The 12,672-nt window shown below is 43.2% G+C and overlaps 1 protein-coding gene across 2 annotated transcripts; it reads left to right on the top strand.

Moving 5' to 3' along the window:
- The first annotated feature begins 2,326 nt into the window (after positions 1-2,326).
- On the top strand, positions 2,327-10,604 carry LOC132459480 (solute carrier family 28 member 3-like). Of its 2 annotated transcripts, XM_060054052.1 has the most exons (18): positions 2,327-2,520; positions 3,808-3,884; positions 4,206-4,297; positions 4,534-4,723; positions 4,874-5,018; positions 5,373-5,486; positions 5,785-5,862; positions 6,307-6,387; positions 6,631-6,711; positions 6,832-6,957; positions 7,311-7,435; positions 7,573-7,741; positions 8,387-8,584; positions 8,927-9,008; positions 9,185-9,283; positions 9,536-9,650; positions 9,831-10,008; positions 10,246-10,604. In XM_060054052.1, the coding sequence occupies exons 1-17, from the start codon at positions 2,452-2,454 to the stop codon at positions 9,967-9,969; spliced, it is 1,980 nt and encodes a 659-aa protein (XP_059910035.1). In that variant the 5' UTR covers positions 2,327-2,451; the 3' UTR covers positions 9,970-10,008; positions 10,246-10,604. The 2 variants fall into 2 exon arrangements, with proteins under 2 accessions (XP_059910035.1, XP_059910034.1); XM_060054051.1 differs by having other exon boundaries at positions 9,831-10,604.
- Positions 10,605-12,672: the final 2,068 nt, after the last annotated feature.

The following is a 12,672-nucleotide window of genomic DNA, read 5'->3' as shown; positions in this document are numbered from 1 at the left end:
AAGTCTATATGGTGGGCTCCGCTATGACGCTCAGATGTCCTCCAGTCTACAGTATATGCGGTGGGCTCCGCTATGACGCTCAGATGTCCTCCAGTCTATATGTTGGGCTCCGCTATGACATCGGCGGTGACGCACAAGCAGTGCCGGTGAATGAAAGATGGCAATTATAAAGCCATGCCTGGTCACTCTGGAGGGATGCTAGCTACCCGACGCGGCCAATATAAGAATGACAATTAGGAATACCGTGAAGGGATGGGGTGGGGGTTGCAACAAAGGTAATTCGCCATTAGTACCAAACACTCGGATCAGCAGCGCCTCATGGGAGGAAATATACTGCAAATAGTTTGTTTGCAATCACTTTTATTTTCTGGTGTGTTTGTGACAAAGCACAAGGGATTGAGTGCTCTGGTCATCAAAGTGTGTGTGTGTGTGTGTGTGTGTGTGTGTGTGTGTGTGTGTGTGTGTGTGTGTGTGTGTGTGTGTGTGTGTGTGTGTGCGTGTGTGTGTGTGTGTGTGTGTGTGTGTGTGTGTGTGTGTGTGTGTGTGTGTGTGTGTGCGTGTGTGTGTGCGTATGTGTGCGTGCGTGTATATGTGTGTGCGTATGTGTGTGTATGGGTGGGGGGTGGTGGGGGGGTGTCAAAAGAGAAAATACACACACTGACACACAAACACACAAACACACACGCACCAATGTAAATAAATTCCATAACACCCTGACCAAACTGCAGCAACATACCACTGTTCGTTCAATGAGATGATGAATAAGTTAGAAAATGCAAAAGAAAAACGAAGGTCTTTATCGTGTCATCCCTAATGATAAAGATAGGATAATCATTTTGTGGTGAACGATTATTTTGTGAAATTATCCCAGCTCCATCATCCACTGCATGTCGGCTCACTCTTCGCGCTGAGATTTATCCCACAGCGCCCTCTTTTGGATTTTGAAATGTTAACACCTTAAACGAATATTTTAAAACTGTCAATTCTCTGCCAAACAAATAAGAACGAACTAAACAATATGGTTAGGGTTAGTGTTAGGTTGAGGGTTAGGGTTAGCCTATTTTCTCCGGACATCATTTATTTTTAAGCAGCAATATATATTTGAATTGAAATGTTTAATGAAATCAATGCGGTGAGTTCACTGCAATTCATGTTAGATTTAGTTTTTTTAAATGATCATTGAGAGATATTTAAACGGTAGTTTGCAACTACAATATTTAAGCTATTACACAATGTCATATACTGTTCTAATATAGGACTAGATACAGCTAAACATACAGCATATCAACTTTGACAAAGGGGCAATATCCAAATACAACACTCACGTTGATACCAGAGTAGTCTTTTAACCAACATGTTTTCAAAGGACCGACTTAAGGCTGAAGGCAAGTGCTGAGGGGAAGTGGAGCCTGTTCATGAAGAACATGATTGACAAACACAAAATAACTGGATAAATTCCATCACCATTCTCTTTACACAAACTGGCCTCAGCCCACAACCTCTACCGACCGAGCATCTACGGATCAATAGTTAGTGCAGAATCGTAGCTTTTTTGCCAAATGTTTTTTGGAGGAATTTAATCGCTGATCCTGTGCTCCAACTGGATTATCACAATTGATTAAAAACCACTGAAGCAATGGGACACTAGACAATCATCAACCCTTACCAAAACAAGACAGAAATTTACAATTCTCCTGATAACAACGTCTGGCCATCAATTCTGAGGAAACACTGGCATGTCTTCTGATGGATGTAAAATGACAGCAACATTTTGGAATGGATTAAGCTTGAGAAGACTATCAATGTAAAATGAGTGTAAAAGCTTTCTCACTGCAAATGAATTAATGATTTTATTCTCATGACAGAACTGTGAATCTGCAATGTTTAATTGCTGGCCTTGAGCAGACCCAGACTTGGCTGTGATTGTCAAGGACCCTAACCTCTTGGATTGGCCTTCTAGTAGGCTTGGTGGTTACTGGTGTTGACTACTAATTTTATTTCCCCACAGGTCAGCAAATGTAATCATTTGTCACTCATTTAGTTCTATTTACTTCCAGGTATTCAATAACTAAAGTATGAGTAAGACTTTCATCTGGTTATTGGTTGAACCACTCGCCGTGGGAGCATCTGTCGTGTGTAGGGAACTAATGTTCAAATGTTGAAGAATGAAAGAAAGAGAGAAAGGAAGAACGGAAACACTAAAAACGAGACAAAGGAAGACGGTGTAAAGGTTTACAGCAAACTGCTATTCTGTTTATCTCAAGCAAATAGGTCCTTCACTGAAGAACTCCTCCCCTAGGTCATTCAATGTATTACCTATGTGCTTGGAGGGAACAGAGGAAACAGGGGAGAGGAGAGTGAGCTGTGTGTTCCTGAGAGGGCGTGGAGAGCCCAGACAGGTGTAGCCTTCAGTGTGGAGCAGGGCTTTCTGCATACCTCTGAGGCTTCAGCATGGAGATGAACACAGTGCCAAAGAGCCACCCTGACAAAGGGAAGGACAACCATGCTTTTTTGGCAGAGGTAGGTTTGAATATATCAATGCCCGACATTTCTTACAACTTCAAAGGCAGCATTTACGTACACAGTGGGGGTAGAACCCATCAGGGGATAAAATACTTGGAGAACTCCAGTGCAGTGCGTGTCATGTTTACTAGCAACTTTTTACAGAACAGGCAGCATATGTTTCGTTTTTTATAAGCTTACTAACAGCATGCAAAACCAAACATATACTGTCAGGTCAGAGCTAATTAACTAGCGACCCTGAAACTCATAGCTGCCATGCTTTCACTAAACAGAATTTGTTGAATAAGGCCTTTGGTCTGGGCTAGAGTCCTAGAAGCTGGGTTAGAGTCCTAGAATAAGAATAAGGCCTTTGGTCCGGGCTAGAGTCCTAGAAGCTGGGTTAGAGTCCTAGAATATTGTTAAGGGTTAGAGTCCTGAGTATAAGGGTTAGAGTCCTGAGTTTGTTTGTATAAAGGTTAGAGTCCTGAGTTTGTATAAGGGTTAGAGTCCTGAGTTTGTGTCGAAGTTCTGTCTGGGTTAGAGTCCTAGAATCTGGATTGGAGTTCCAGAGAAAGGACCAAGTTCCTTTAGGTCGGGTTGTAGTCCCGACTTGGGTTCCAGAGAGACTGTTGATCTGTTCTTAAATACATTGCACTTTCAATTTTACTTACTAAAAAGCCGTTTTAACTTTCAATTTAATTTTCTCTTAAATACATTGCACTTTCTATTTTACTCATTTCTTGCATATGTTTTCTTTTACTTATCTATTATTTTATTTTATTGCATGACAATGTTTATATGTGAAGCACTTTGAGTCTGCCTTGTGTATGAAAAGTGCTAAATAAATAAAGTTGCCTTGCCTTGCCTTGCCTAAACAAGTGAGTCTGCCTATTCGCGTAAAAAAGAGGCTGAGGTTGAGGTGTACAATATGGTGATGACATATATTCTGTTGGAATGGATCTTCTCCTTAAATAGGCCCATGTGTTACAAGACAGAAAGAAAGAAGGGGCGAAATAAAGAAAGAAAGATAGACAAAAAACTGTGAACTAAATAGTCATTATAAAAAGCATAACCCTGAAAAATGCTCTGCAGTATCATTACCCCTGGTTGTACTACGCCTACTGGTTTATCTGTGTGTGTGTGTGTGTGTGTGTGTGTGTGTGTGTGTGTGTGTGTGTGTGTGTGTGTGTGTGTGTGTGCGTGTGTGTGTGTGTGTGTGTGTGTGTGTGTGTGTGTGTGTGTGTGTGTGTGTGTGTGTGTGTGTGTGTACATGCTTGCACGTTGACGTGTACATTTGTATTGAAGGAGAAAGATCTGACCCGCATCGATTTGAACCTGACTTCTGAAGATGGAGAAGATGCTCACGACGACCAACCAAAAAGGTTTTGCATGATAGACTATTTCACAAACATTGTTTGGGTTTCAGTTTAGAAACAATGGCATTGATTATTCTCTCTCTCGCTCTCTCTCTCTCTCTCTCTCTCTCTCTCTCTCTCTCTCTTTCTCTCTTGTCTCTTCTCTCTCTCTCTCTCTCTCTCTCTCTCTCTCTCTCTCTCTCTCTCTCTCTCTCTCTCTCTCTCTCTCTCTTTGTCTCTTGTCTCTTTCTCTCTCCCTCTCTCTCTCCTCTCTCTCTCTCTCTCTCTCTCTCTCTCTCTCTCTCTCTCTCTCTCTCTCTCTCTCTCTCTCGTCTCCTGTGTGCTCAGTTTCCTACAGAAGAATGTGGAGTGGGCAGAGGCCTGCTTGATGAAGAACAAGGACAGGATTATATTGGCCCTACTCCTAGTTTTACTTGCAGGTAACTAGACCGCCGTTGCTGCACTGTTTGTTTTTAACCACATAAAGCACAAATACACACAAACATCCACTCCCCCCACACAAACACACACACACGCTTCTTTACACATTCTTTTGGGCTGCCGCCTGCTTTTTGAGTGTCCACAATGCGCACAGAAATGTATGTTTATATGCACATCCTGAATTTCCTGCCTGGGGATTCCTTTATTAACGTGCATCTTCCTCCAATTCTTCCAGGTTATGCTGCCATGTTGATAGCGGCCTGTATTCTGAATTACAAACAAGCTGTTGAGCTGCTGGCAGTCACAATTGTAGTCATTTCCTTTCTGGCCTGGGATTGGTTAATGCAACGCTACGGGGACCTTCTATGCCAGAAGTTCTCTGCCCTCTGTGAGCTGTGGGACGGCAACTGGTTTTGGATCAAATGGTGAGAAATAACTTTATGTGCTTAATTACCCCCATGTGCTGTTTTTACAACTGAGCTTACAGTGTTTTGCGATGAGGCAACTCGTCCCTCAACCCACTCGTAGCCTCTGATGGAACAAAGGGTATGGCTCATGGTGTTTCCAATTGCCAGGGTGGTGTATGCAGTGTTACTGGTGATGCTGCTGTGTTGGCTTGTGTTTGACACGGCCAAGAGCGGAACCAGGCAACTGGTGTCCTTTGCTGGACTGGTGGTTCTTATCCTGCTCATGGCACTCTTCTCCAAATGCCCCACCAGGGTAACACACACAAACATACGCACACAAACACAAACACATGCACGCAAACACACACACTCATTTACCCACAGACACGTGCACACACACGCACGGACACATACACTTGGCACCCAAACACACCTTCACTATTTGGGTAATGAATAGAAGGTATGTTGTGGGTTTCTATTCCGGTGCTTGTATTTACTGTTATGCGTCAGTGATTCGTGGCATAGTCCACCAAAAGTGATGTCAGATGATGTTTTTCGTGCTAATGAACCTATATATGAACTTACTCAACATGTAGTAAAATGTTGTAATATGTTAGTAAGAGACACATGCTATGAAGTGAAGTATTGTATTTGTTAATTTTCGTAGATCCATTGGAGAACTTTGTTTTGGGGTGTTGGGCTTCAGTTCGTCTTTGGTCTGCTCATGCTCCGGACGGATGTTGGCCTAAAAGCGCTACAGTGGGTGGGAAACAAAGTAGAGGTACACACCTGCTCTCACAATCACAAAAACACACCTATACAAACCAATGTACACTGACTAAATGCCGGATCGTGATTACTTTCTCCTTTTGATAGAATATGCAGATCTGACATCTTTTAATTCTAAGAATGTGTCTGGTCTTGTCTGATGTAATCTAGTGTATGTAGTAGTATATAGTAATATGTCACATAGTGTTGTAAACATATCATATAAGTTGCAGATGAGGTTGATTTTCTCAGTATGTAGTAGTAAGTATGATGAGATTATTATCATAATTACATCTTGTTTTTTCACACAGACCTTCCTGTCCTACTCAAATTCTGGGGCCAAAATGGTTTTTGGTGAGAGTTATGAGGATCACTTCTTTGCATTCAAGGTACGATACAATCGACACACACACACACACACACACACACACACACATACACACACACACACACACACACACACACACACACACACACACACACACACACACACACACACACACACACACACACACACACACACACACACACACGCACACACACACACACATGCACACACACACCCACATGCACACACATACACACGGACACACTAGAATGATGAAGATGATGGCTGTGATGACCATGATGATGATGGTGGAGATAATGATGAAGGTGATAATATTGGTAATAAATGTGATGATCTGGTATTGCTGTGATAACCACAAGTAGGAAGATGGGGATAGTAATGGTGAAGATGAAGATCATAATGATTGGTGATGGTTGCAATAATGGTAGGCTAATGCAGAGGTTAAAATTGATTAAAATCATGATGATGGTTTCTCTCTCTGCAGGTGATGCCTTCTATTGTCTTTGTAAGCACCATCATTTCGGTCCTCTATCACGTGGGTTTCATGCAGTGGCTCATTCTGAAGGTGAGCACATGGCTGCTTTGAGCAACCAGCCATTACTTAGGGATTCACTGAGACAGCACTGAAAAATAAATGTCCTCCAAAGAGGGTGTTATTACTTATAATTTCAGAATGTTATCTATTAGTGTGGGGTTTTACGAATATGAATATAATTGTATGTAATTGTGGCTCATATACAACTATAGTTTTTTTTTTTTTTTGATTGTTAACTTTGTTGTTTTGTTTGTTGTTTTCTTCTTTGTGCAGATTGGTTTTGTAATGCATGTATCCATGGGAACCTCTCTAACGGAATCGACAGCTGCAGCAGGGAACATGTTCCTGGGACAGGTGTGGGCTTCCTGGTCCTAACTTTAACTACCTCACTAACTCTGCTGTATCCACAGTGGTTACTTTCAATTGTTCGATTCAAATCAAAGTTCTCTGTTTTTCTCGCCCACCCTGTCTCAGACCGAGTCCCTGCTCCTGATTCGTCCGTACATCCACCAGATGACCCGCTCTGAGATCCACGCCGTCACGGCGGGTGGGTTCGCTAGCGTCTCTGGGAGCATCCTGGCGGCCTATATCTCCCTGGGGGTAAAGGAAGCCATGCATCCTCGTTATATTGCTATTATCCCCGGTCAATAGCAGTTAATAGCTTGTTGACAATGCTGAAGAATGATTATACAACAATATAATATGATAAAAAGTAATATGAGCCATTTTCTTTCTCTCTCTCTCTCTCTCTCTCTCTCTCTCTCTCTCTCTCTCTCTCTCTCTCTCTCTCTCTCTCTCTCTCTCTCTCTCTCTCTCTCTCTCTCTCTCTCTCTCTCTCTCGCTGTCTTTCACTCGTACACACACACACACGCTTGTGCATTGCTTAATCACATCCACCTCAATAGCTCCCCTGCTATATCCATCGACCCGACCTCTGACCTTTGCTCTGATAGGTGGAGGCCTCTCACCTCCTGACAGCGTCCATAATGTCAGCACCGGCCTCCCTGGCCATCGCCAAGGTGTTCTGGCCGGAGACGGAGCCTGCCAAGGTCAGCAGGGAGATAAAGATGCCCAGAGGGTGAGACAGACGAAACGAGGCTAAGCCATGAACAGGAAGTTAACACACAGGTGACCTTCAGGGACCTTGATGGGAATAAAAGGTCATTCTCCATTGTATATCATTGATGTTGGTATTGCCGTTTTTTTTTTTATCAGGGAGACAAACAACTTGCTGGAGGCTGTAGCTCAAGGGGCGTGTTCCTCTGCGCCATTGGTGGCTAATATAGTCGTCAACCTCATCGCTTTCGTTTCCATACTAGCCTTCATGGACGAGACTCTGTCCTGGCTGGGAGCCTTGTTTGATTATCCACAGTTCAGCTTTTCGGTAAGTCAGTACAACACAGACACACACGCACACACACACACACACACACACACACACACACCACACACACACACACACACACACACACACACACACAAACACACACAAACACACGCACGCACGCACGCACACACACACACACACACACACACACACACACACACACACCACACACACACACACACACACAAACACACGCAAGCACACACACACACACACACACACACACACACACACACACACACACACACACACACACACACACACACACACACACACACACACACACACACACACACACACCCTCACACGCACGCACGCACGCACATGCAGTCGTACAGTTGTGGCCCACAAATCATGACCAGCAGTTGATTTCGGCAGTATATTCTTTCTATTTATGTAGCTTTTATAAAGTTGCTGTAATGAGTTTAGAATTTTTGTTTGAATCTCAGCAAATGGGCAAACGGCATACCACTTAGAACAGTAACCCCTTGATAAAATGTTGTGCAACATTTCTAAATGTAAATGTAACACCCACATTTTTTGCCCTACAACTCATTGGTTGCGAGATTACATTTTGGCCCACAACTCTGGGTCAGCACTTTAGCTGTTTCTAAGCCTTTTCATTTCTCTCCCATTCCTCAGCTCATCTGTTCCTATGTGTTTGCGCCGCTGGCCTTCGTTATGGGCGTATCGTGGGAGGACAGCTTCATTGTGGGCGAGCTGATTGGCATCAAGACGTTCTTGAACGAGTTTGTGAGCTATGAGAGGCTGTCTGTGCTCATCAAGAATAGGGAGGAAGGGAAGCCTGAGTATGTGGGCATCGTTAAGCAGTATATATCGGTAAGTCGTTTAACAACTCGGAAAACAATCAGCAGTATATAGGTAAGTCTCTAACAACTTGGAAATCGTTTAGCAGAATTTATCAGTAAGTCTCCTAACAACTGAACAATTTTAGCAGTATATTTAGGAAACCCTCTAACAATTGGACAGTTGCTGAATGAAAACCTATTGCTCAATTATATCAATATTTTAATTATAGATCAGTTTTGTCAGCATTATGTGGAAATATATGTTCACGATGTGAAGGGAAATCCCATTGTTGCTATCTCTTAAAAAACCTGCGCTTGCATAAATATAATGGTCCAGTCAACAATTGGACTGAAGCAACCTCTCTCTCCTCAGATTCACTCCCAAACCATAGCTACCTATGCTCTGTGTGGCTTCTCTAACTTTGGCTCCCTGGGGATGATCATTGGCGTGATGAGTAAGATCCTGACACACTGCTTCTCCTCAAATCATCCCTCTATCCACTAGAGTTTGGAACAGAATAACCCAGTTCATGAACCTATTAACTGGTTAATTAGGCAGATAGATAAATAAAAAAGTATTGACGTTGCTGTAGCATCACATGTGGACTATCCAATCTCCCCGCACCTCCAGATACCCTGGCTCCAGAGAGAATATCAGACTTCACCGACTGTGGCCTCAGAGCGTTGACGGCAGGAAGCGTGGCCTGTTTCATGACTGCATGCATCGCAGGTAAAGCTGTCTCCTCGTTCTCTGAACTAAGGCCAAATGATATGCCGAATTCTGTGCCGAATAGCCACTGTTGGTCGCCACTGTCACCCTCCTGATGTACATATTTTAGGAGAGGAGTGAACTTACCCTACAGTGAAGGCCGCTGTGAGAGTCTCACCAGGGACGTAGAGACCCTGGTGTTGCACCCACAGTGGTATTTGGCTCAAAAGAATGATGGCCACGGTCTTTGTTTCGTCTCTTTACTCCTCCCAGGTATTCTATACGTTCCGGAACTCCAGTGTGATTCTGTGTTTGGAGCGCTCGCCAACATCTCTGTATGGAATACCAGCACTGAGATATCTGAATGCTGCTGCCAGCTATACAACAGGTGTTTGTGTACTGTTTGTGTGTGTGTATTCTAAAGATCTTTTACACCTTATTCATAATTATAAAGTGCATAAAACTTTTCCAGTTTTCAACCTGAACCCTTGATAAAGTGTCATCTTAATTAACATAAGGTCATACAGAGAGATAGTCAGAAAAATAACTATGTGGTCTTTCATTGCAGTGTAAAGGCGACCACTCCAATGAACATGACCAATGGAACTTCCATTTTACAACGTTGCTGTGCATTTGCTCCCTCTGCTTTCTTTAACTGTACCATTGGGCTTGAAGCGATCATCCCCCATGGTGTAAAATGTCATTAGCATAAGTATGAACAAAGGATTCAATGAGTATAGGAATCAGTTTTAATAGGATGACCAAAAACAAGATGTAGCCTATGTGATTGCTTAGAGAAATGTTGTTAAAGGAGCAGTATGTACATTACTATTACAATAACAAAGATAACCGATCGTTATGGGTTCAAATGTTTTATTTGCCGGCTACAGCTTTCCATAATGGTGCGGATATAATTATTGCGTCGGAAATCGCGGCATTTGTGTGCAGTCCCATTCGGATCCATAATTATAATTTTTGCACAGTCTTGGGAAAAAAATCGTTCAAGGAACCTCATCCCTTGATGCATTCGTAGAAGTAGCCTAGCCCTTTCCAATGACACGGTAGTCATTAAAAAAGGGAGGGTGAGGGGGCATTTAATTGGCTGCAATATGCATTTTTACCACTAGATACCACTAAATTCATCCCACTCAACATTTAATAGTTTCTATTTTTTTATTGCTGTATAACCTAGGCTATTTTTCTAGCCTAATTAAATTTACATTTCTGTACTTCTGTCCTTGAATTATTAATAGTGTTGCTTTGTGTATTTCATCATATGTTTTCTATTGCATTTTCTATTGTTTTTTGTTTATTTGTGTTTTCTAAATAAAACCAATGGAAACCCTAAGCAACATTGCTGACTTCTTTTCACTGTTTCCCGCTGACTAAGACCTTGCAGTAGTAATTGTGCAGAAAGGGGCGTTGGCAACCTACTCAGCCACTGCATGTGTATCTATCTAGTTTTACCATTTGCATATGATGTTAATAGGCCTGCACATCAGAATGTATCATAATTATGTTACGATACACACCGCCACATTGAGAAGACTCAAGAGAGTTGAAGTCCTGTTAAATCCTAATTCATTTTGGTCAAATCTATGTCGCTTTCTCTTTTATATGTTGGAGATTCTGGGACACGACTTCTAAACCTGATCTTATCATCTTCTTATCATATGATATCTTATTTAATCATAGATTATCTGATATTTGTATCAGAACCGGCTAAAGCTTCTTTATGAGCAAGGCTACATTTGTGTTGGTCGATGCATAATGGCTTAAGATCCCATGGCATAAAAATTTCACTTTCTGAGGTTTTCTAACATTAATATGCGTTCCCCTAGCCTACCTATGCTCCCCCAGTAGCTAGAAATTCCGTTGGGTGTAAAACGAGCACTAGGCATTCTGCTCCGCCTTTGAAAAAACGAAGCTCAGACGCGCCGTTTTGGAATTTTCCCCGTATGTCGTCATAAGGGGAGTTGCCACCTCCCCTATCTCTGCCTTGCCAGCCCAGAAAATTTGTCCCGCCAATGAGATACGACCGTGCGAGCGCCACATGTGTGTGTGTGTGTGTGTGTTTGTGTGTGATTACGCACACTGTAACACAAGTGTTGTACACTTATTTGTTATTTGGATAACCGTTCTGCTGTTGGTGTTATGACGCATACGACGTCAGACTCTTGTCTGTAGTATTTCCCCAACGAGACTCGTAGTGGGGGTTATCTCAGCCATGGTTGAGAAGGAACTGGGTGAAAGGAACTTTGGCTTTGACTCCCTGAAGTACATGAACCACGACATGGAGGAGAAAGGGATTGTTGCCCGCGAATGTCTCCCGCTTGAGCCCCGCTTCCCGCTGCCAAGGGACCACCGCCTCGGTGCTGCGGTCAGCACTCAGCAGCGAGGCTCCGGCGGGAGACAACCGCGGTCAACAATCCCTTTCTCCTCCATGTCTGTGGTTCAGTCTCCTTCAGATTGATGTGGACGTGCAAGAACGACGCAGTCGTTTGAGATTCATAATATCGTCTGGAGGCTCACACAGCTTTTGTCCGTGATATATATTATATGACATAGATATCTATGCATAATATGATATCATTTAGATATAGAGCTCCAGGACTTCTAGAATATTTACAGAACAAGGCCAAAGGCCATTGCATACATCCACTGTAAACAGAGTGCATTGTGGCCGCAAGCTGCTCAGAGCCACACCCCCACCCTCCTCCTTGAACCGCCTCGACTCATTTGCATTAAAGCTACAGACACCGAAACGGTGTGTTTGGGGAAAGCTCAATGTGCGACTGGCTCGTAGTGGCTGTAAATCTGCACCCCAGCTGAATTTCGGGAACGTCTTCAAATACTGTGTTTGGGGCCCACTGATATCTATATTAAAGCATCCATAAAGCAGCATGCCATGGGACCTTTAATGGCGAGTTAAGCCATTAAGTTCACATGCAAGCCACTAGATGGCACTTTTGTATTGCATTTCCCAGTCTCCACTCTCCACCCCTCGGGCAGTTGAATTCGGAAGGTCATAAAAAAGCCGTTCTTCAAATCGCCTTGATTGGCGCTGAGTAACTACTAAATTAATATCGACAGCCGTGGAAATCAACACAGAGGAACCTTGGAAGGACCGCATAGGGGTGAATTCTGGCATCTGCAAATATGAGAGACTTGGAGGAGGGAGTCGGGGCCCACAGCAGTCACTTCATTAAGTCAGGGACCGGGAAAAGGTCAGACGGCAATATGCGGGCAGGAGGTAGTGTTTCATGTGAGTGTTTCACAGTGAGGAGCACATTAATGTCCGCCGTCAGAGTCTGACGAGAAGCGCCTTTTAAAGTTCGGTGTGACATTGAGATTGAAACCCTATTAGTTTGAATTGGTTGGTTTGAGGATTTTTCTGTTTATCGCTTCGA

This window comes from Gadus macrocephalus, chromosome 6 (assembly GCF_031168955.1).
Source record: "Gadus macrocephalus chromosome 6, ASM3116895v1".
In the NCBI taxonomy this organism is placed as follows: Eukaryota; Metazoa; Chordata; class Actinopteri; order Gadiformes; family Gadidae; genus Gadus; species Gadus macrocephalus.
Note: the sequence above shows the minus strand (reverse complement) of the source record. Positions and strands in the feature narration are given on the sequence as shown.